Below are 23,958 nucleotides of genomic sequence, written 5' to 3' on the forward strand. Positions count from 1 at the left end.
GATGTAGCAATGAACTATATTGCTCTTTAGGTTTATAATAAATTAATAAAAAAGCAACCCAACCAATATGACTGTGAGTGGAAATGAATTGACCGCCTATCACGTACAAATTAGACTCATGTCATTAGAAATCCTGTGAAAGGATTAAATGTGATAACTCATAATTCCCCAACAATAAGGTAATCATGGGCAAATTCAGAATGTATTTTTAAGGGGGTCAGTGCATGTGACCCATATCATGTGCCACTGTTTCCACACTGGGGTAAGATTAGCGGCTCTTTTTTTAATTTAAGGGCAGTTGAACAGGTGTCTTTAAGCTGGTGCCACTTATTTTTGGTGTCAGTGGAAGGTTTGTCCTTGCCCTTGATTTTATGTGGACAGTTGGTTACACTTAGACACATTGCCCATGTTTGACTTTATTCTTTCAACCCCGGAAAGTGCAATGTGTTTTTTATTAAAAAACAAAATTCAAATGGCTGTAGTGAGACTATTTAATACCATGTAAGGATTTGTATAGAATATATTGACAAAGTCCAGGTGCAAGTAACAAAGAGAAAGTTAAAGCCCAAGTTTGCACGTAAATGTATAAACTCAAAAGCCTTCCATAAAGACATGGAAAAGGCTCCACTGGGGTAGGGACTGTGTGAATGGCTAAATAATGCCTGTTAAGATCCACAGAATATCTCAAAGCTGTAGAAATAAATTGGTGATTAAAGCATAATGAGGGTGCAATGAAGTTCCATCAATCACAGCCTATGGGACTAGGCATATCAAGGCAATGTATAAGAGAAACATACTGGCTTGGTACCAATGTAAGTACTGCTTAATACTTAATGGGATACATTGGGATACTATTATTCTAGATGCAGCAGAAGCACAATCCAACTAATGAATCATTTTAAGTTATCACAAAGACAAAAACTTTATAAGGTAGGACTTTTTGACTGATCATGTTGATAGTTATCTTCAACATAAAAAAAAAAAACCTTTTTAATGCAGGACTCTCTTTTCCGATTACACTGGCCATTAGCTTCCTAGAAGACAAAAACTTGTAGGTCAAAGCCCAAAAAACTCTGTAATGTCCAACTTTCTTTCCTAATAACACTTGGTGCTGGAGAGCTCAAAGCCAAAAAAAAGCTTTAAAAGGAGATAAAATTACCTTCAGCTTATAGACATTAGAGTCTCAAAGGCACTGGTGTTTCTCCATAAATCAGCTTCTTACCTGTGCTGAAAGCTCCCCCATCCATTCCTGGCTATGTTATGGATTTGCTACTGTATCCACTTTCTATAGACAGAACATCCCTCATCTCCACTGATCCTGTTGAGCTCAAGTAGTCAAGGTCACATATGTCTCCTGTATACCAGTTCTGCACCACAGCAACTTTCTGTCTTTGCATTAAGAGTGGGGGACTAAGCATTTAAGCAGGTGATTCTCAAGAAAGACATTCAATCAAAAGCATCTATAAAATTACGAGAATTACAACACATTATAAAACATTCCTTGCAGATCAGTTTGCCTAATTGTAAAGTAAATATTAGGTAAAAATACATTGTTAAAAACAAGGGCTAAATGTATAGCTTGGAGACCAAAGGTCTAGAAATACATAAAAACTGACTGAGGTTAAATTAGCCTGATGCCACATAGTCTAAGCTTTACAGGTTAGTTCAGAGCTGCTGTTAAATGTCCTTTCCTTTGTTGTCGGCATAAGTGATGTGACAGGGCACATTTTGTGCAGCAGTCTAATTTTAGAAGTCAGATAGAAGTGGTTTGTGAATGGCACTTTCTGACGAAGGGGCTGTCTTGGTGACAAAAGAGAAGAAGTGTGTTGGACAGATTTACGCACACACAGCCAGCCCAAGTCTCTGTGGTTACAGGAGATATAAGGGCAGAGGGAAGAGCCCCCGAGTGCAAACTGTGCCAAGCAGAGGCAAGAGAAGGAGCCAGAGAGTAGGAACCACAGGATGTGAAGGGCAGAGCACTGGGCATTTATTGTGCTGCCTGTAACGCCACACAGGAAACAATCGGTCATTTGAGAAAAATAAATCAGTGGAAAGAAGGCAGCATTGGAAGTTTAAAACATTCTAGTAACACACAGTTGCTGCAGGGGAAGGTTATTATATATTAGCCAAGTCAGCACCACCCATGAAATTGCTTGAATCAGCGGGGCACACGTACAGTGCAGTGTAGAGCCTCTGCAGCTCCTACAACTTTCCCCTCCTGCTTCCGTAATAAATCCAGTTCTTTCACTTGCTTTCCAAAGACCTGATTGCAACCTTCTTCTCAGTGAGCAAGGTAAGACAGTTTGCATAATTTGCTATGTTACTATTGCAACTATTTGCTTGGGTTGACATGGAAGGACCCATTTGGTGACAAATCAGTGACAGGTCATATGATATTGTAAAACTGGATCATTCCACATTGATAACTCGGAATTGCACTCTGAATGTTATTCTGTACTCTGATTACAAAATTACAATTGTAGAATAAGAAAATGTATATTATACAGACATAAGAAAATGCCTGTATAATATAAATCATTAACAGTATAATCAGCTGATCATTATCTTTTCTTCTCTGCAATTCTCTTTGTCATTAAATTACTTTGTCATTGATACTTTTCCGTGTTAATTAAAATCCTCTCCACCCATATAATTCCTCTTTATTGCTTACAGTTGAATAAATTATGACTTTACCCATCTTATATATTATGGGTGTTTTTTTTTTTTTTTACAAATATCATAAATATTTGTAAAATTAAATGTTTATAAATGTAGGGGCAAATTTATCAGGAAATGATCTGGCCATCTGATTCAAATATTTACCATATTTAACAAAAACGCAAATATTTACCATTTCATCATTGAAGGCTATGGACAATGATTGCATTGTTTTAAAATGTCTATTCCTCTTAGTACAGGTATGGAATCCATTATCTGGAAACCCATTATCCAGAAAGTTTCAAATTCAAATGTTTATAAATAATTTTCTTTTTCTCTGTAATAATAAAACAGTGCCTTATACTTGATCCTAAATAAGATATACAGTAAATAATCTTTATTGCAGACAAAATAATTATATTGGTTTATTTTATGTTTCAATTCTTTTTTTAGCAGACTTAAGGTATAAGATCCCTTATCTGGAAAACCCCAGGTCCTGAACATTCGGGTCCCATATTTATACATATTAAAATTCATCAAAATACAGGTTTCAAATGGAATAATGCTGATTCAGCCAAATATGATTATTTCTTTAACAATTTAAAAAAATATATGAAGTTATCATTATTGGGTTATTGATTTGATATATGATTCATAATGATATTAGTAAATCAGATGCTTCCATTATATTAAGCAAATAGGGATTTACATGATCTATATTATGTTTTGGTTATAGCAATATAATAACAGAGCTCTAGCTGGCAGATACAGTGGATATTTTAAAGAAAGGGTAGGATGCCTTTTTTAGTGAATCAGAAATATTAGTGATTATTGATAATACAGTGATGTTTTGTGAACAGGTATGATTTAAAGATAAGAAAGATAAACGCAAACTAGGATGTTGTATAAAGGGCAATCTTATTAGTAAACCACTGAACCTAAAGGACAAGTCTTCCTTTTGTCCTCACTAGCGCTAAGTACTATTCTTTTACTGGGCTAATATGGGTAAGATAGTATAATAAATTAAATTTAAAAATTCTATAAGTTGATAAAGATTGTAACTTAACTACTGGCAGTGATGTTAATTACACAGTGTACATAATTGCAGTCTAATGGATTATGATATGGTTGATGGTGTAGTTTTATAGGCACAAGGTCATTAAACTCTTGCTTCTTGGTTGCAGCACAAGCAAAATCAGCCGTGTATTTAATACAGTGCAAAATGCATTTCCCAGCTTTAATACTTGGAAAAGTTCTCAGTCAATTGTTATTGTATATTGTAAGATATTGTAAGACACTGGGATTTATCTGTTTGTGACTTTATATGATGAACTAAATATACAGACATTATACTACCTTTTCAATGCCTTGATTTACATTCCCTGACAAACCACTGACCTAAGGTGCCTAAGTTGTAGCCTATAGGATGTTGCTGATCTGCACATCCCATCATTCATTGGGACTTTTCATTTAAGAACAACTTAAGGGTCAAAGCATGGACATCTGTTATATATAGCAGTTCTCCACTTTAGCAACCCAGCTTACATTAAACTCCAGCTTTCAGCAACCTCTGACAGATAGTATTGGGACCTAAATAAAGTTGTAGTCCTGCAATGACTGGCGGTCATATGTTGGAGACTGTTGCAGAGTTCATATTATGCATTACTGATAAACAAAGTGTTTGTAGGTTAGAATAAAAGATGTACACAAAAAAAAAAATGTTTTGCTGTAAGTGTAGAACATAGCGTCCTGAAGTTTTAGAATCTATGTGGGAACATGTGAGTGGGGTAACTGATTATTTACTTCTTTAGACCTTTAGAGCATACCTACAGCAATAAACATGAGTGAGATGGATGAGAACGAGGAGATCCTGCAGAAGATGATCCAATTCACTTCAAAGTCCCTGCGGCACATATCAATGAAGGAGCATTACCGGGTTATTATGGAGCTGGGCAGCGGTTCTTATGGACATGTTTTACAAGTTGAGCATAAAGCACAAGGTGAGAAATTAGCACAATTCCTGTATGTTTAACATGTACGAACTGCTAAAATGCTACATGTACCTATACATGTTCCTTAGCATCTTTCTGTGTGTGCCAGTCCAGCCTGCTCTATTGAATTGCACCCAAGGTTCAAAGTACAGGGTTTACGGAACGCATGGAGACCTGCTTTGAGGTAGTGATATTTCCCAGGTTCACTTATACAGTTGCACCTACTCTCTCTCATTACAGTGAATCCCCTGCTAATAATCCCCTGCAGAAATGTGGCCAGCAACTTATCTGCGATTTACCAAAGGAGAAGCTAATTTGTCACTGGCTGATCCAGAACTGCATGATTTACACATCAAACATACACTTAAGTGATTCGACCTTGGGTTGATCAGGGAACTATGGCCCTGTGTGGCCAAATTGCAATAACATACAGCCAACTGTCCCCTAGTGGAATATTTCACAATTTGATTTATTAAGCCCATTTTAGAACAGTACTTAAGATCTGCCAAGTATAGATCAACAATAGTATAAGGTTGTGAATGAAGCAAGGGATATTAGGACAGAGTGTACTTGGGGTAAAGTTTCTTGTACTCATCTTAGCTGTAGTATTAACTGCACTGTGCGCACTCACCTCTCCGTGGTCAAGTGTCCATGGAACTGTATCGCAGAAAAAAAATGAGTAGTGTGGAAGTGGGCCCTGAATATTTGCTGTAGGGTCAGCATGCCATATTAGGAGTAGATTTAAAGGACAGGGAAAGTCCAAAATATCACACAGCTCCAAAATTCTTTCCCCCCCCCCCTCCCCACCACTTTGTCTCCAAAACTGCTCTGGTCTGGACTTCCTGGTCTTCCATTCTTACCAGTTAGAGAGCATGAATGTGCCAATTTCCCTTAGAGCCCAAGACTTGCCATCATGACACACAACCAAGAGAGGTGGGCATGCCAGGGTTAGCAGTGATGCACGGTCCTCCCTAAATAAGGATTAGTTTACCTTTAGCGCTAATACAACTCCTGGCATCCTTGTACAAGTGCTGTAGTTCAGGTTAAAGCAGCTGGCATGGCATAGGTCAGCTAGAAAACTGTTTGTACTTAGGATGAAGCACAATTATGTAGCTCCGGAAGAGATCTGTAGAGCATCAGGCACTGCATGGATTTGTATACAGTCAATCCCAGATTTAGGCATTTTAAACTGATGGGGTAACTTTGAAAGTTAGGTTTTTCCCATGTAAATACAATTGTCAGTAACTCCACGTTTTTTATCTTTCTTTCTTGCTTCATCTGGATCAGCTTAGTGTAGATCTGCAACTGGTTGAACACAACGGACAGTTCGGATTTTTGTAACCGTCAAGTTATGCAATTACACCATATACATCTGTGCATGAGTCAGAACACCTGCTCAATGCAGTTGTTCTAGCTTTGCTTTACACTCACTATGCTCTATTCAGCTAAGCACTGCTGCTCTCTACTGACTAATATTTAATAATATCCTGTGGGTGACTCCGTACATAAAAGGAACATGGAACATGAACATTCACCTTTAGGAAGGGTGACATAAAAAACACATATTCTGAAATCTGTAAAAATAATTTTGTTAACTGCTGATTAGCGTTTGTGGCATTTGTGCAATATACAAAATTAAAAATTGAAAGAAACAGCTTAATGTGCATACCAAATTATCCATGCAAAAATGTAGAAAAAGCACAGTAATTTGAGGCAGGCAGGCAATCATTGCAACCCCCAATCTTCACATGGGTTAGGGAATTAGATTAATGTCATATTTAACCCAACTGGCAGTATAAATGGAGAAAAACAGGTCTGTGTTTACAAGTTAAACATCTGGACCCTCACACGTTGCCCCCTGCGTAATCCTTGATTGCACGGTAACTGTAGGCAAGCTGTGAAATGTGTTGGCTAGCAGTTTCTTTTTGATTTATTCTCCCATGTTCGTCATCCAGGATATAGAGAACAGCTGCACAGTATAGAAGTGCACAATCTCGGAGGTGAGAAAGACAAACTCAGATTTATACACTTGCTATATGAGTCCACAGCAAACCATAAGGGCATCCGAGCTTGTAACCATCATAATATTTGCACCTCAAACCGATCCCTCCCCATTTTCTGCTGCGATCGTGAGGATTGGAATTATTGCTATTTCAAGGAACAGCGATCAGGTTTTCAGCAGCTGTCAATTTGTTGATTACTTTATCACCTTTCAGTACTGTTGCATAGTCACACAAGAGTCCTGAGTATCCTCTGCACAGTGAAAAAAAAATGCGTATATAAAATGATTATTTCCACTTTGCAGTACTTCAACTGATGGGAAATGTTGTGATAAATCTATTTACTAACATACAGTATCTCTATCTCTTATTTCTATCAGACAAAGCCATGGCCCTAAAGCTAATGAGGAAGAAGTCTACAAAGAAGGAAAGATTTCTAATGGAGTATTGTGTGTCGCTGTGCCTGTCATCTCACCCCAATATTATTGGGACCCTAAGACTGGCCTTTGAAACCAATAAATATTTTGCCTTTGCCCAGGAGCTAGCAACAGCTGGAGATCTCTATTCCATCCTAGAGCCTGGAGTAAGTACAAATAGTGACTGCATTTAGCCAGTGTAAAAACTGTTCTTTGTAGAAGTGGGCTAAAATAGTTCTATAGTAAAGAAACAAAGGATCAAGTAACTGTAGGTTCCAATTACAGGATGAAGTTTTACAGGATTATGCAGAAATTAGCAATAATTGCCCTGTGCCAGTAGAACAGCAATTAGTGTGGAGCAGTCTTGTGCAGTTGGAATATTGTAACACACTGGGTGCTACACAGTTACAGGAACAGGGCACAGACAGCCCATTTAACTGATTAGGATATTAGCCTACTTATAGGACCCCATGCCCTTGGGGTGACACTATTTTTTCTAAATCACTATACATTTTGCACTACAACAGCCAAAAATCCAGGCCCCACTTACTAAGGAGCTCTTGAGCACATGTTGGGAGCAATCCAATTTCCACTGCTCACTAGTGACTGAGGACAACAAAATGTTCAATTACCTAACTGTCAGTTGCACTTATCTCTACAAAGCACTTGTTAATGTTATATATAAGTTGACAATTTGATCAAATCAAGGTAGAGCTGCACATTTGGTTTGTATATATTTTGTGGGCACATACCAACAAATCCTTTAGTTTAACACATTCCCGCTTTCCTCTGCTCCACCTCCCCATCTTCTTCAGTTTGACCCATTCACCCTCAAGTCACCTTTCTGTTTTGCTCAACAATACTTCTTGCTTGATCCAGCCCCCCCCCCCCTTTTCTGCTGCAAACCTCTATACCTGCTCATCCTGATGTCAAATTTATTTTACTTTAATTCAGAGTTTAATAGCAATTACATTATTTTTAGACTTGTGCAGCTACATATAACTCAACAACATCTCCCATGCAGCTCTGCCCTAAGGCAGGAAGGGGTTGTAGCAGACCCAGTAGGAGGGTGAATGAACATAGAGAGTACTATGAAACTAGGAGCACACCTATTGATGAGAGCACATCAATAAAATTTACTGCTTTCATGTTTAACCAAAAAGGTTTGCCAAAACTGTCTAATCAGTCCTCTGTCAAGTTTCTACACCCCCACATATCTTGTGGCAGTATCCATTTAATCAGAAATCATTTCATCAGACTTCCTTTCCATCTGAGAGCTAATTATTATACATGTACAGCGATCTACAGCAGTCTCTTTTTGTGTAGACTCAGTTGTCCTACAGGCAAAGTCAGACTTGGTGTACGATCCGCTTGTCTCCACCTGTGTTTGATAGGCTGGCAGAGAGCGTTGGACCAAACAACCTTCAGCCTTTATGATAGTTTAAAATATTCCTGACAGTAAACTCGTAAGCTACAGGTCTCCACAACAGAAATATGATTACATAACTTTTCTAGAAATAGAAAATATTCATTATATACATCATGCAAGAAAGGAAAAATACCATTTATTTACTGTGGGGTTTTGGCAAAATTAAGAAACACTAAACATGTATTGTCTTTATGTGCAGGTTGGACTATCTGAGACCATGGTGAAACGTTGTGCAATGCAGTTGGCCGAAGCACTGGATTTTATGCACAGCAAAGCTTTGGTACATCGAGATGTTAAATTAGACAACATACTAATTTTTGACAAAGATTGCCATTTAATTAAACTGGCAGATTTTGGTCTTACAAGACTCGAGGGCTTTCTTCTCTCTCCCATGTCAGGAACCCTTCCCTACTCTGCTCCAGAACTTTGCAGCTTAGAAGAATCTGAAACACTTGAGCTTGACTCCAGTTTAGACGTGTGGGCCTTTGGTGTTCTTATATTCTGCATTTTATGCGGCTGTTTTCCCTGGGACACAGCTTTGTGTAGCGACAAACAATATGAAGACTTTGCCCTGTGGCAAAGCAACCAAGATTACCTGGATGTCCCTTCTCCTTGGAAACAATTTACGCACCAGGCTTTGGACATGTTCCAGAAACTGCTGACAATCAATCCAGACAAAAGAAGACCAGCCATTGAGGTACAGAAATATCTGAAGGTGCCATGGAAAATCGGCAGCATTAAAGATAACAATAACATGCTGGACAACTCAAAATACTTGGAAGAGAGCGTTGATAACATAAACTTTTTGCAGGACAATGTTGGTAATGAAAGCACATCCACTAAAACCTCTTCAATGATATCAGAAGACTCTTCTCCGATAAACTCGTCAGCACAAGGAAGAACATGGGAAGATCAAAGACCGAGTTAAGATGAATGAGCAGAGAAAGGGGAGTGAATATTATCTCTTTAGCAGACAATAAATATGTTTAAGTAATGCAGGGAGGTGAAGCCTTTTAGATTTTGCTATATTTGTAATTGTCACCGGCAAACCAGCCTTGTACCACCGTGGTTTCTTATGGGATGTAAACAACAGTCTGTACAGTATATTTTCCAGTGTACTATAAATTGATAGCGTAGCTTCACCATTCTTCTCAACATTCGTAAAGTAGTTCAAGTTGTTAATAATTACATTAAATACTACAGTATAGATTTAGCTTTATTTTGGATATATATTTTTATACATTTTCAATATTTTATCAATGGGGTTCATGTAGTTAAATGTATTAACTATAAAATATAGGGTAATGTAATAAGAGATGCAATGTTTTCTCCTGGTTTGGTGCTTTAAAGCAGCAGATCGGTAAATGGTAATTGCGTATTGCTATTATATTTACATTGTTTGCTGTGGTTTGCTTCAGTTGGAGGAAATATTGCATCTATAGTTACATTTCTCCCATAGCTGCCTAATGCATTGTCTTTGTAGAAAATCCGGCACAGCAATCGGTATGTAGCAATGTATGACAGTTCACAGGATGTTTGCTATTGAGGGTTATCTTGTATATTGTGTTATCTCAATGTTTTATGCATAAAAGATTTATATTCAACTACAGCTGGAATGTATTGTTCTAAAACTTATGGAATTTAGAGGGCATTTATCATTTATGTCTAAGGTTTTTGTAATTAAGATAGTCATCCTCTATAAAAATATTTTTACTGGTCAACACCATTGTGGGTTCTGATGAAAACATCAGATCATGTCAAATCCATTATTTTGGAAATTTCTACAATGTATAAAACTGAAAGTGGATGAGGGTCATTTACAGCAAGGCATGCAGTACCCAAAGTGAAATATATGTCTCCAATAGGACATATTACAATATTACCTCTGTTATTGAATTGCTGCAACTGTATTCACGAGAGGTGGGTGATAGGAGGCATATATGTGGTCCTTTTCCCTAATTGTACATCATTCTGACAGCAAGACAGTCGGTAAGCAGAGGACTAGTCTGTACCTCTAACACTGCCCACCTTGCACCAGAATTTAATACAAGACAATACAAGACAGTGTGAATAAAACACATATAAACTGGCAGTGATGTACAAGAGACAGAGACAGAGAGAGCAGAACATGGCTGTTGGCCAGAAATCTAGTAGCTTTGGTGTGGTCCTGACTGATGCACAAGAATAAAAATCTAATTTGCACTATTACAGCGATAATTGCTTTGCTGACTGGTTGCAGAGGCTGCTATAGTTCACTGCAATGTACAGCATAGCTAATATAATAGGAAATTAGCCCCTTTTTTCAACATTTTGTGACTTAGGGGCTGAATAGAATTTTCAGTAAGGGTTCGTTTTTTTTTCCTGCACTTCCCTATGGTAGAATGCAGGAGATCACCACTGCCAAGGAAGGCGCAAGAAAAAAACGTCAGTACAAGCCCTAATGTTCAATAGATTTCAAACTATCTAAGGGAATCTGTTACTTATAATGTTTGATTGGCACTGATTAAATGAGTGTATAGCTTGCAGTATATAAGTTACTTGTGAAAAAAGTTTTGTTTTGTAAATATGTGTTTAGATTTATATTTACCAATAAACAGATTTTCTGAAAAATGTAATTATATTGTCACTTTTAAAGAATGTGCATTTCTGGCCAATTGTGAGAGCAGCTGTAACCCTGCTATTAAATGTATATGCACCGTAGTGTATTTGGTGGGAGAACGGAAAGCTCTGTGAATGTAGCGCTGGTGCCTCCACTCAGTATAGGGTTGTGCAACACCAGGGCCAGAACTAGGGGTAGGCAGATAAGGCAACTGCCTAGGGCACAACGGTGGGGGGGCGCCCGGCAGGTACCTCTTCTTTCACCTACCTCTAGTTCTGGGCACTTTCCCCCTCACTGCAGTCCCCCTGTCAGTGGGTGCCCCTGCCCTGTGTGCGTGCATTGTGCACTTGTTTGTGCATGCGCGCAAGCACACATGAGGGGGGCTAGGCGGGCCAAGGTGACCAGGTTGCCTAGTGTACCCGGCTGGCTTGGCCTGGCACTGTGCAACTAAGTTATACTTATTGAGACTTAGCAGTAATTAAACAAATCCACAGCAGATCCAGTTTAATGTGTATTATTAGGTGAATCACTACTAACATGAAACACTTCATATCTAGGATAAATGGTCAAAGGTTTTATAAAGTCAGTAAAGTCCTCTGTGGAACAGTAGAGGTTAATAATGCAAGCTGCTCCCTTTTCAGTCCAGAGCTCTCTCCTCCTCATCTAGTTATTACTTTCTCTTCCTCCCCTGGAGAATCCTTTTCCACAGCCCTGAATACAAGCATCATAATGATGACTTCCCTGTGCCAGGCAGCAACCAGCAGCCATCTTGGAAAAGGCGTTTTAACCCCAGAAGGTAAAACATAGGTTAGATCCTTACACAGTATTGAAATATTGAAACTGGCATCTTACTGACCTGGCCCAGACAATTCAATTGCCAGTAAAGAAAATATTGGATCAGGAGGAATATGGCAATGGGCATTATTGGGAAACCTTTAGGGAAGATTATAAGGCTCAAGATTGTAACACTAGCTTCAAACTTTATTCTGCAGCTCCATGTCCTTCAGCTATTCACACAATGCCCCACACAGAGAGAAAAGTGCAAAATATGTCAGATTGAGGCTTTTTTTTGCACTTTACACACTATACCTATACAGGTGGTGTAATGCTGATTGGCAGCTGTGAAACCTCATATGTTTACCAACCTTACACAGCTATGTCCCCATTCACTGCCAAGTCCACTGTGGTGTAAATATATACCTGTATATGGGCTCTATAATTCTCATTTATTGCATGGAGAGAACCTATGTATAACTTATTTGCTGCTTATCTGGGACTAATGCCCACCTTTCATTCTTAGGTGTAATCATCTCATACAAGGTTCCAGCTTTGGGACATGGCCATGAATGAAGGGATAGAGTGGAGATCCCCAACCTTTTTTACCCATAAGCCACATTCGAAGGTAATTTGGAGGACTAAACCCTAAAAATGAACAGGGCTATAAATGCCATATTTTATACACTGAACTTAATGCACCAGCCTAAAGGTTCAGCATCTCTATAGTAGTAATGATCCAGGCCTTCACAGTTGTCACAAGAGACCCCTGTCTTGGATATTATCAGTAGCGTCTACAACACTCACATACTCAGTACACTCTGAGCAGCTGGTGAGAAGCTGAGCTTAGGGCTCATAGCAAATTTAAAGCAGAAAATGTTTTGCCTGTAAATATGCTGATGCTGCAAGACTGATTATTAATTCTGGTGCTAATTGCACTGGTTTCAGAGCTGCCATGGAGTAATGATCTATATAAATTACTTATCAGCCTTATATTGTGACATTTATATTCTATATATACAGTATATTGTGAGTGGGTCCCTAAGCTCAGTAAGTGACAGCAGCACAGAGTATGTGCAAAGAATCAGCAGAAAAGAAGCATTTTTGGGGGCACAGATCTTCCCTGCCAAAGAATTGTGGTAGCCTTGGGCTGGTACAGGAGCCTAAAACCTTTAGGTTAGCCCCTAGTCTGTTCACTCCCAAGTTACAGACTGCCTTTCTGCTATATCCTAGATGTCACAGCACCACCTGAAATTGAAACGGTATAAAATAGAATTATATTTCATCCAACATCTGTACCTCTGGTCTCACTCACAGTCAATAACATTACCTCAGCACACAGACACACTTCCTATCTTAGACTCCCATCTGCACTTTAAAAACATCTAAATAAATCTTATAGGTTGCTATGGGTTACTGCTCCTGGGCAAATTTAGGGCTGCGGTTTACTAACACTGAAGATAAATATCACTGGTGATGTTGCCCGTAGCAACCAGTCGAATCTTTGATTTTGATTTCCAACTTGTTGGTGACTGTTCAAATCTAATTTGTGATTAGTTGCTATGGGCAACATCACACAGTTATATCTCCAATCCAATATCTTTTATTACATTTGGGGGAATCAGAGGCAAACTTTGCCCTATTTACACTTACAACATCCTTTTCTTGCTAAATTGAAAGCAGATTGCAAAACCCTTGCCCTACTGTTGTAAATAGCCAGTTAAAAATACATTAAGCGGGGGATGTAGTAACAGGTGCAAGGTTTGCTTAGGGTCTGCTTACCCATAGCAACCATTTGTTTGCTTTCATTTTTCCTGACCAAGTAAATCATACCTGCTGCTTGGTTGCTATGGGATATTAGGCCTGAAGCAAGCTTTGCCATTGTCATTACATTCCCCTGTATCATAAAATCATATCTAAATAAGAGTCAATATGCAATTGTATTTAGGGGGATCATTTTATTTTAGCTGTACTGCTGACTAATTTTGTTTATGAGGCATTTAATGTGCCCATCGTGCCGCTATTTCATTGCAGAAGGTTTCCGAGTTGGAATGATCGTGATTGTTGTGAGTCATGGAAACAAGCGAGTGAAAAAGTTGTTGTGGTCTCGTCTGTCAACACCAAGGCAAATGCGCTTGTGTACTGTGTGCGTTCCATCAGTGGGAACAATTACAGTCCAGAGCAGCCACGTTCCATAAGGTTGGGGTGCAATCCAACAAATTCCGATAGCTTCTGTTGGCTGTGAAATAAAGTCATTATTATCATGAAGTGATAAATATATTTTGTTTTGGGTTTATCTAACTGGTATCTGATTAATGGTTAATTGGTACTTCACTCTTTTTCTTGGTGGACCCTTTATTTATACTGTCCAATATATTACCCTTCAGCTGGTGGTCGGCTTAACAACTGAAGGCACACAGCTTGAGGAGCATAATGCAGCACCTCTCCCCACTATATCTGCTATCCCACAGCCACAGTCCCTTCCCAGAGGCTATTATCCCCACTGCTACTATAGGCACCATCTCTCCCTACTATACCTGCTATCCCACAGCCACAGTCCCTTCCCAGAGGCTATTATCCCACTGCTACTATAGGCACCATCTCTCCCTACTATACCTGCTATCCCACAGCCACAGTCCCTTCCCAGAGGCTATTATCCCCCACTGCTACTATAGGCACCATCTCTCCCTACTATACCTGCTATCCCACAGCCACAGTCCCTTCCCAGAGGCTATTATCCCCCCACTGCTACTATAGGCACCATCTCTCCCTACTATACCTGCTATCCCACAGCCACAGTCTCTTCCCAGAGGCTATTATCCCCCCACTGCTACTATAGGCACCATCTCTCCCTACTATACCTGCTATCCTACAGCCACAGTCCCTTCCCAGAGGCTATTATCCCCCACTGCTACTATAGGCACCATCTCTCCCTACTATACCTGCTATCCTACAGCCACAGTCCCTTCCCAGAGGCTATTATCCCCCCACTGCTACTATAGGCACCATCTCTCCCTACTATACCTGCTATCCTACAGCCACAGTCCCTTCCCAAAGGCTATTATCCCCCCACTGCTACTATAGGCATCATCTCTCCCTACTATACCTGCTATCCTACAGCCACAGTCCCTTCCCAGAGGCTATTATCCCCCCACTGCTACTATAGGCATCATCTCTCCCTACTATACCTGCTATCCCACAGCCACAGTCCCTTCCCAGAGGCTATTATCCCCCTGCTACTATAGGCACCATCTCTCCCTACTATACCTGCTATCCCACAGCCACAGTCCCTTCCCAGAGGCTATTATCCCCCTGCTACTATAGGCACCATCTCTCCCTACTATACCTGCTATCCCACAGTCACAGTCCCTTCCCAGAGGCTATTATCCCCCCACTGCTACTATAGGCACCATCTCTCCCTACTATACCTGCTATCCCACAGCCACAGTCCCTTCCCAGAGGCTATTATCCCCCCACTGCTACTATAGGCACCATCTCTCCCTACTATACCTGCTATCCTACAGCCACAGTCCCTTCCCAGAGGCTATTATCCCCCCACTGCTACTATAGGCATCATCTCTCCCTACTATACCTGCTATCCCACAGCCACAGTCCCTTCCCAGAGGCTATTATCCCCCTGCTACTATAGGCACCATCTCTCCCTACTATACCTGCTATCCCACAGCCACAGTCCCTTCCCAGAGGCTATTATCCCCCTGCTACTATAGGCACCATCTCTCCCTACTATACCTGCTATCCCACAGTCACAGTCCCTTCCCAGAGGCTATTATCCCCCCACTGCTACTATAGGCACCATCTCTCCCTACTATACCTGCTATCCCACAGCCCCAGTCCCTTCCCAGAGGCTATTATCCCCCCACTGCTACTATAGGCATCATCTCTCCCTACTATACCTGCTATCCCACAGCCACAGTCCCTTCCCAGAGGCTATTATCCCCCCACTGCTACTATAGGCACCATCTCTCCCTACTATACCTGCTATCCCACAGCCACAGTCCCTTCCCAGAGGCTATTATCCCCCCACTGCTACTATAGGCACCATCTCTCCCTACTATACCTGCTATCCCACAGCCCCAGTCCCTTCCCAGAGGCTATTATCCCCCCACTGCTACTATAGGCACCATCTCTCCCTACTATACCTGCTATCCCACAGTCACAGTCCCTTCCCAGAGGCTATTATCCCACTGCTACTATAGGCACCATCTCTCCCTACTATACCTGCTATCCCACAGCCCCAGTCCCTTCCCAGAGGCTATTATCCCCCCACTGCTACTATAGGCATCATCTCTCCCTACTATACCTGCTATCCCACAGCCACAGTCCCTTCCCAGAGGCTATTATCCCCCCACTGCTACTATAGGCACCATCTCTCCCTACTATACCTGCTATCCCACAGCCACAGTCCCTTCCCAGAGGCTATTATCCCCCCACTGCTACTATAGGCACCATCTCTCCCTACTATACCTGCTATCCCACAGCCACAGTCCCTTCCCAGAGGCTATTATCCCCCCACTGCTACTATAGGCACCATCTCTCCCTACTATACCTGCTATCCTACAGCCACAGTCCCTTCCCAAAGGCTATTATCCCCCCACTGCTACTATAGGCACCATCTCTCCCTACTATACCTGCTATCCCACAGCCACAGGATAGGTATAACTTGTGCTTTAGGATGGGTCACACACATAGGAAGTGCCCTGAAGCCTACCATAATATGGTCTATTCATTCCAGGCTTGGATAAGGAGATGAGAAAGGAGAGCAAAATAGTCAGGAGCCAAATACAGAGGTTTCAGCTGCACTTGAGGAGGTAGTTACAAAAAGAGCAGGGGAAAAGGCAAGAAATACTAAAAAGAAAGTAAGGAAACCAAAGAATGCAAAAGAACAGGAGTATAGGAGTGAAGCTAAAGGAAAGGAGCCCAGGCCTAAACATACAAATAAAGATGGTTGGCAAATTGCCCAAAATAAAAAGAACAAGAAGCAGGCTCACTCACTTGACCCAGGGGAAGGTGCGTCTGGAATTTTCTGTCACACTGGGAATAAATACTCAGTGCTGGATGAGGACCCAGATGCCTGGGGTAATAGGGCAGAAAGAGAGGAGCAGGACGAGCTTGACAGGATACGGAGGGAGGAGGAGAGGGAGCAGGAGGATATGGAGGTGCAGTTGGCATCTCAAAAGAGAAGCAGGGAAGCCGAAGACTTGCCCATTAGGAGAAAACCTATGGGGGCAGTCACCAATACTTTGGGAGAATCTGAACTTGTGTGTGATGATGGAGAAGGGTCTGAATCCCCTAGTGTTCAAGTAAAACACTATAGGGAAACTACTTCTCCAGTTAAGAAAGAAAAATCTACAAAATATCCATGATGGTACAGTCTCCAATTTAACATCTAATGTCTGTAGTAAGGCTCGGCAAACTAGGTTTTTAGCCTTTGAGAGCTTGCCTAGATCTGGTGCCGACATGGGAACAGCAAAACATATAGCAGGCAGGCACTCCGGAAAATCCAAAAAGTTGTAGAAATCAGCAGCCAAAAAGGGAATTAGTATAAAAAGGTATAAAGTTTATTTAGTCCATATGTAAAAGCACAGGGAAGCCTTACGCATTTCGTACCATAGGGTACTTAATCATAGGCTAAAAGACATTTCACAGAAAACAGTATTTAAAGGAGAAATGGCCAATCAAAACGTTTCTGTAATTGGCGTAAGGCTTCCCTGTGCTTTTACATATGGACTAAATAAACTTTATACCTTTTTATACTAATTCCCTTTTTTGCTGCTGATTTCTACAACTTTTTGGATTTTCCGGAGTGCCTGCCTGCTATATGTTTTGCTGTTCCCATGATGGCTCCTTCAAGCTGAAAGGTCTGGGGCATGAGCACCCGGACCTATCCCGGGTAAGATTTACCTTGTACACAAAGATTTGTGATCACTCCTTCAATTGTATTTGCATAGATCTGGTGCCGAGGTTATTTTCCTTCAGGAAACCCGTCTTGCTACTAGGGTGGATCTTAGAATGGTGAAGGCTGACTGGCGGTATGGTCCTTCTTTTTGGTCAATAGCTGAGGAACCATATGGGGGTGTTGCTGTGCTATTTTGTGATAACCTCGAGTTAAAGTGCATGGTTTCCTAGAAATCCAGGTAGGGCGTAGTCTTCTTCTGGTACTGTGGGTTGGAGGCACCTACGTCTCATTAACATCTATGGGCCATAGTCTGTGGTGGCTAGGAGGGCTTTGTTGGCTGAGATACGACCTTTCCTGCACACGTCAATCCCAGTTATCTTGGCTGGTGACTTTAACCAGGTACTGAGGTCTAAAGATCACAGGAAATCCTAGGAGATCTGAATGATATTATTTAAACCAGATGGTACAGCAGACAGGCCTGGTTGATGTTGCCACCCAGGATGGTAGGAAGGCAGCACATAGATACAGGTGTGCAGGGAGAAGTAGTCGCCTGGACATGGCTTTTGTTAGGGCAGGGGAGGCATTTGTATGTGTCAGAGAGGTTGGAGTGGAGTATTCTGACAATCTCACACTTTCTTTCATGTGGGGAGCTTCCTCTGTTTCAGCAAAGGGCAAGGGTCTATGGCGACTCAGTGAGGATTCTCTGAAGGGTGAGTTAGTGGTACAGTTCTTTGAAGCTCTTCTTCATCATGAGCTTGGAAGAGTTGATTGTAGAGATTGTACAGGTGATGTTCTCTCCCACAGCCTTCTGTGGCTAAATAACATTAGAATTCCCCCCAAGTATTTTGACATCAACTGGCTTGCCCTTCAGGGAAGACTTTTTGTTTGGGGCAATCTCCGTTATCTTAACCTTGACAACAGGGAGTGTCCGTGGGGGTGTCCCACAGAGGAGACCCGAGAGCACTTTTTAATGAATTACCCTGTGACTAAGGCCGTGTGTCAGAAGCTAGCACAAACTCTGAATGTGCCATATATTGGCCGTTGTCCTACACTGCTGCTGCTTATGGTGTTCTGCCTACACAACATCCCATAGACCAAGGTACGATGTACATGATAATATCTGTGATGAGGTATCACTTGTGGCATTACCGTTGTGGGCAATACTTTCCTAAAGGGAAGAGAAGTGCAAACAAATGATACAAATTTGTCAAAATGGAATGGTGTAAGACTGTGACTGTCCTATTTCCCTATGTATGTTTAACCCTCAGTGGAGTTATATGTTTGAGTTTAATATGCACTCTCTTTGTTTCTTTAGAAGAATGTAAACATGTCTGGGGAAAAATGCTACAGAGATGTACCCACCAGTCTCAGATTGCACAAAAAGACTCTACTCAAGCCATGCAAATATTCTTTTTTTACCCATTTCATTTTGCTGAAATTGGGAGGGCAATGTGTTTGGGGTTGGGGGTGGACATGTTTCCTGGGTGGCTTGTTGCAAGGACTCAAAGGCCAGGGATTGTGTATGATGCTGGTGTTGGGTGGTTGGGAGGCATCCCATTGGACTAAGGGAGGACTTTACTGGGATGGATTTTCTGTGGGTGGGTTTATGGACAAAGGAAGGACTTTGATAACATTGGGTTTTAATATTGACATGTTTGTTTTTTTGCGGTGGGTGATGTGAAATTTTGCTTTTTATGGCTTGATTCATTGTAAATAGTTAAGTTTTTACTAATAAAAAAAATCCCTTCCCAGAGGCTATTATCCCCCCACTGCTACTAACACTTTACATGTGAAGAGTCAAAAACTGTATCCTTTGTCTTTTGACAGTGATTTAAAATGTTTAGGTGTGAATTAATTGGCAGATTTGAATTGCCGTATGCACAGAAGGCTTATTGGCAGTGTCCCAGCTAAAACTTAGTATTGCAGTAGTGTCAGATGCATGGCTTGACTGCCCTCTTGTGGTGACATATTTAATAAAAGGCCATGCAATATTGTGTTTTACTTCTGTATATTGGAAACATTGCATTTAATGCTGTACAGTATCACCAAGGCTCATTATATGCCTCTCTGTATTGTTAGGGCTACCACCAGAAACCCACCTGTATTTCTGGGCACACCATTAAAAGGAACTAAATTCCTGTAGAATATAATTAGCTAGTTACAGGACATAGGGCTGTCCTAGCCTCTGCCAGGTATAATAGAACTATGCCAAGTAAAGGAGAACTAAAGCTTAACAAAGAAGTAGTAGAGAAGAAGAAAAGAACAAGAAGAGCAAGCAGTTTCTCACAATACAGAGTATATATATCATATAAAATTCACAATAAATAAAAAATAAATAAATCAATAAGTTATTCAGATCCTCCTTATGTGGCAGCTCTGAACCAGTGCATTCTGTATCAGCTTCTATAACAGACAAACTTAGGGTTATATTTATCATGCTGTGTAAAAAGTGGAGTGAAGCATTACCAGTGTTGTTGCCCAGGGCAACCAATCAGCAATTTGATTTCAACAGTTAGAAAACCAAAGCAAAGCATCTCATTGGCTGCTATGAGCAACATCACCGGTAATGTTTTACTCCACTTTTTACACAGCATGATAAATATACCCCCAAATTTTCTGCTTGATGTCTAAGCTTCTTAACAGCTGCTCACTGAGCATGTGCAATGCCACTGACACTCCTAACATATTCCAAGATGGGAAGCTCCTGTGACAACTTTGAAGGCCTGGGTCCTTACTTTTCTAGAGATACTGATCATCTAGGCTGGTACAGTAAGCTCAGCATATAAAATAAGGCATTTCTGTTAATATTTGTTAAGTGTTTAGCTTTAATTTAAGACAAGGCCCCTACCCTGCCCAACATTTAGGATAATGTCTTTTCAGATGATTTCTCTAAAGGGAATTCAACAGATATTTTTATCACTTATACATGTGTTTTAAGGTTCTTTACACAATACAGAGTGGCACACCTTCCATAAATTTACAATTTTGGGTGCTAGCCTGCTGGTGTCCCCCCTTTTCTCCAGACACCAGGACCATCAAACTGAAGTCCAAACAAAACTCCAACATATGAATAGAAGTGCCTTTATTTAGCAGCACTGACTAACAATGTTTATAAGCCAATAATATTGTTTATCATGCTATACATTTTCTTTAAATATACATATAGTGCCTCCTAGGAATCATAGTTTTGAATCTTATTTTTCATTATTGCAACAAAATATAAGGTTTATCAGCAAACATCTGGCTTGAATACAGCAATGCTTACAATCTAAAGCAGAGACAAAAAAACATAATAATTTACTTAAATCATAGTCGAGGTTTATTCCCGGTGTAAGTGTTCATTGCCATGTAATGTACTGATCCATTTTGCTTCCTTGTATAGAATTCGGTAATTCTGTCCCTACCTCCTCTCATTGGTGGTACTGCTTCCTCCACTTGCTGCAGAGAGAGAGAGGTGCTGAAAAAGGCTGCATCTTGGCCAAATCCCAAACCAAATCCTGGATGTGGTGCATCGCTAGTACAGAGTAATCATGTCCCCTCACAAGAACCTTTTTCCATAGAAAACTCCAACCCTGACAGTCTAACCTCCTAGCTTAACCCTCCCATCCCCTTTACCAGTTTAGTTGCACGTCTCTGCACTCTCTCCAGCTCATTAATATCCTTCTTAAGGACTGGAGCCCAAAACTGCACCGCATACTCAAGGTGAGGCCTTACCAGGGACCTATAAAGGGGCAAAATGATGTTCTCATCCCTTGAGTCAATGCCCTTTTTTATACAAGACAGCACTTTATTTGCTTTAGTAGCCACAGAATGACACTGCCTGGAATTAGACAACTTGTTATCTACAAAAACCCCTAGATCCTTCTCCATTAAGGATACCCCCAACACACTACCATTTAGTGTATAACTTTGCATTTATCACCATTGAACCATATTTTTTTGTTGGTTGCATCTTAAAATATCTTTGAGGCTAAAGAGGAACCAATCCGGCTTAGCTCATGGTTTTTATTTATAGATCACCCAGCCCGGTACTTAGCAGCATCCATCCCGTATAATATAACACTGTTTGTGCTACTCACTCAAGCGCTGTCCTTAATTACCTCCACTGCCTTAATTACAAACTCGCTGACCCTGTATAACTGTATAACCGTTCTGTAACCTAATTTCCATATTATGAAAGATGCAAGCTACATAAATAGCTTTGATGATAAACAAGCAGCTGACAGTAAAAATGACAAAATGGGGAAGGCAAAATCTTTCACTTCTTCATCTACTGCTAACCACACACTCTCAGGTCACACATATATTCAGCACCACATTGACTCCCTTTACCATTTGCCATTTTCATTCGTTACTATCTTTTGGCATTTTGCTACTGACCTCTAAGTGGTACTGGGAGAGTTGTGAACCTTGGCCGTAGGCTGCACCGTCTCTATTTCTTGTATACAGTGTTTCAGCATTGCTTTATGTCTGCTTGTTGCTGGCAAGTAACTGCTATTTTCTTTCATGAAGCCACATGGGCTACAATTAAAATTGTACATAAAAGATGTTTTGGAAACTAAAAAGTGATTAACTTAGCTCAAGGGAACTGATGAACCTGTCCAACACAGTGCTGTGCTCCCTGGAGTAATAACCATTTATTTCATATTTTTTTTATTTAACACTTTATTCAATTCTTAAAAGAAAAAAGTTGGCAGCTGAGTTGTAGTATATTTGTAGAGGCTAATAAATAGCAAGTTGTACAATGGTTTCAAATGATTTCAAGTGTAGCAAGACATACATAATGTATAATGTGTACAGAGTTAGAGAAAAAAACAATACTGGCAACAGGGTTTTAATTCATATTTAGCAAGATGTATGAAGATTCAGTAAATATGAACACATCACCATTCAACATCAATAATTTGGCTTCTTCTGTTTAGAATGGTATCTCCTTCTACCTACATCTTTGTCCATGCAGAATATAGTATTCAAAATGGCTCATTTAGTAAGCTTGTTTAAAGTGCAAGATAGCGCAAATCACCATGTTTATTACCTATAATGCAGCATTTTGGCACAATTACAGCATAATAATATGTGAGTGGCAACTTGTAAGTAATTTAACAATAATGATAACACCCACGCTAGTAAATTGAGCCCGAGTTGCAAAGGCATTCTATTACTATGTGTCATTGTGGTCATTTCTGGTGCACCAGTGCCTGTGGTGTCAAAGTTGGATTTGGTCTAAAATTGGCAATATTTAATTGAAATTCATGTGTAGATTCAACCTGCAAAAGAAACCCTGGAAATAACTCCCTATCAGAGCAGGTGGTAGGGTTGCCACCTTTTGACTTAAGCAACTCCGGGCAGAGGGGTGGGCGGTGATATCATGGGACGGGGCATGGCGTGGGCATGTCCAGACTGGAATTCAAAATAGGTCCCATATACGGAGGTCCCCCACCAGCCCACTAAATAATGAGAGTCTATGGCATTTTACAGCAGCACCTCTGGCATTTGCCAGAATCCATAGGTTGCCAGTCCTGAGTTGGGGCAGGGTGGTGACATCTGGGCCAAGCATGGACATCTAGTAAAGTCTTATTATTCCTAGTTTGTAAAACCGGGAAGGCTGTTTTGACCTGGACTGTCTTTCTGGAAACCAGGCCGTCTAGGTCAAAACTGGGCAGGTGGCAACCCTAGAAGGTGGTAATGTCAGGGGCTCCCTGGAACCATGCATGCAATTCATCAAGGCAAGCTTAACCTAAATATAAGACGCACGTCTGTATGCACAAGGAGCCTTATGTTTGCTGTTTAAGAGCTTACTTTTGTGTTAGCTCTGGCACTTGTGTTGGTAAATAAGCCTTAAATCATACAATCAAATAAATGTATATTTTAAAGTTAACATAAAAAAGAAAGTCACATGAGCTTTTTGGAGCTGACTGCCATCCAGATGGATCACAATTGCCCCTAATAAAGGCACCAAACGGATGCAAATGAAGGAAAATGTGATTTTTGACAAAGTTTATTTGCATTAGACATATGAAAAGAGAAAGTATGCTGATGACAAGCTCTGCAGTAAGAAAATTATCGCTGGGTATTAGAAAAACAAAGACGATACCCTTACTCACTGGATGAAAGCTGTGTTTGTCAGCGTTGTTAACTAGGTCGGCACCTGTGTTTCTTCTCGACTTCATGCAA

General features: G+C 40.6%; 1 protein-coding gene across 1 annotated transcript; it reads left to right on the forward strand.

Moving 5' to 3' along the window:
* Positions 1-1,906: 1,906 nt before the first annotated feature.
* Positions 1,907-11,098, forward strand: sbk3 (serine/threonine-protein kinase SBK3). Its single transcript, NM_001113933.3, is given in 4 exon segments — positions 1,907-2,293; positions 4,470-4,658; positions 7,030-7,232; positions 8,694-11,098. Coding segments are annotated over 3 exon segments (1,092 nt in total). The 5' UTR covers positions 1,907-2,293; positions 4,470-4,498; the 3' UTR covers positions 9,423-11,098.
* Positions 11,099-23,958: the final 12,860 nt, after the last annotated feature.

This window comes from Xenopus tropicalis, chromosome 7 (genome assembly GCF_000004195.4).
Source record: "Xenopus tropicalis strain Nigerian chromosome 7, UCB_Xtro_10.0, whole genome shotgun sequence".
Lineage (NCBI taxonomy): Eukaryota > Metazoa > Chordata > Amphibia > Anura > Pipidae > Xenopus > Xenopus tropicalis.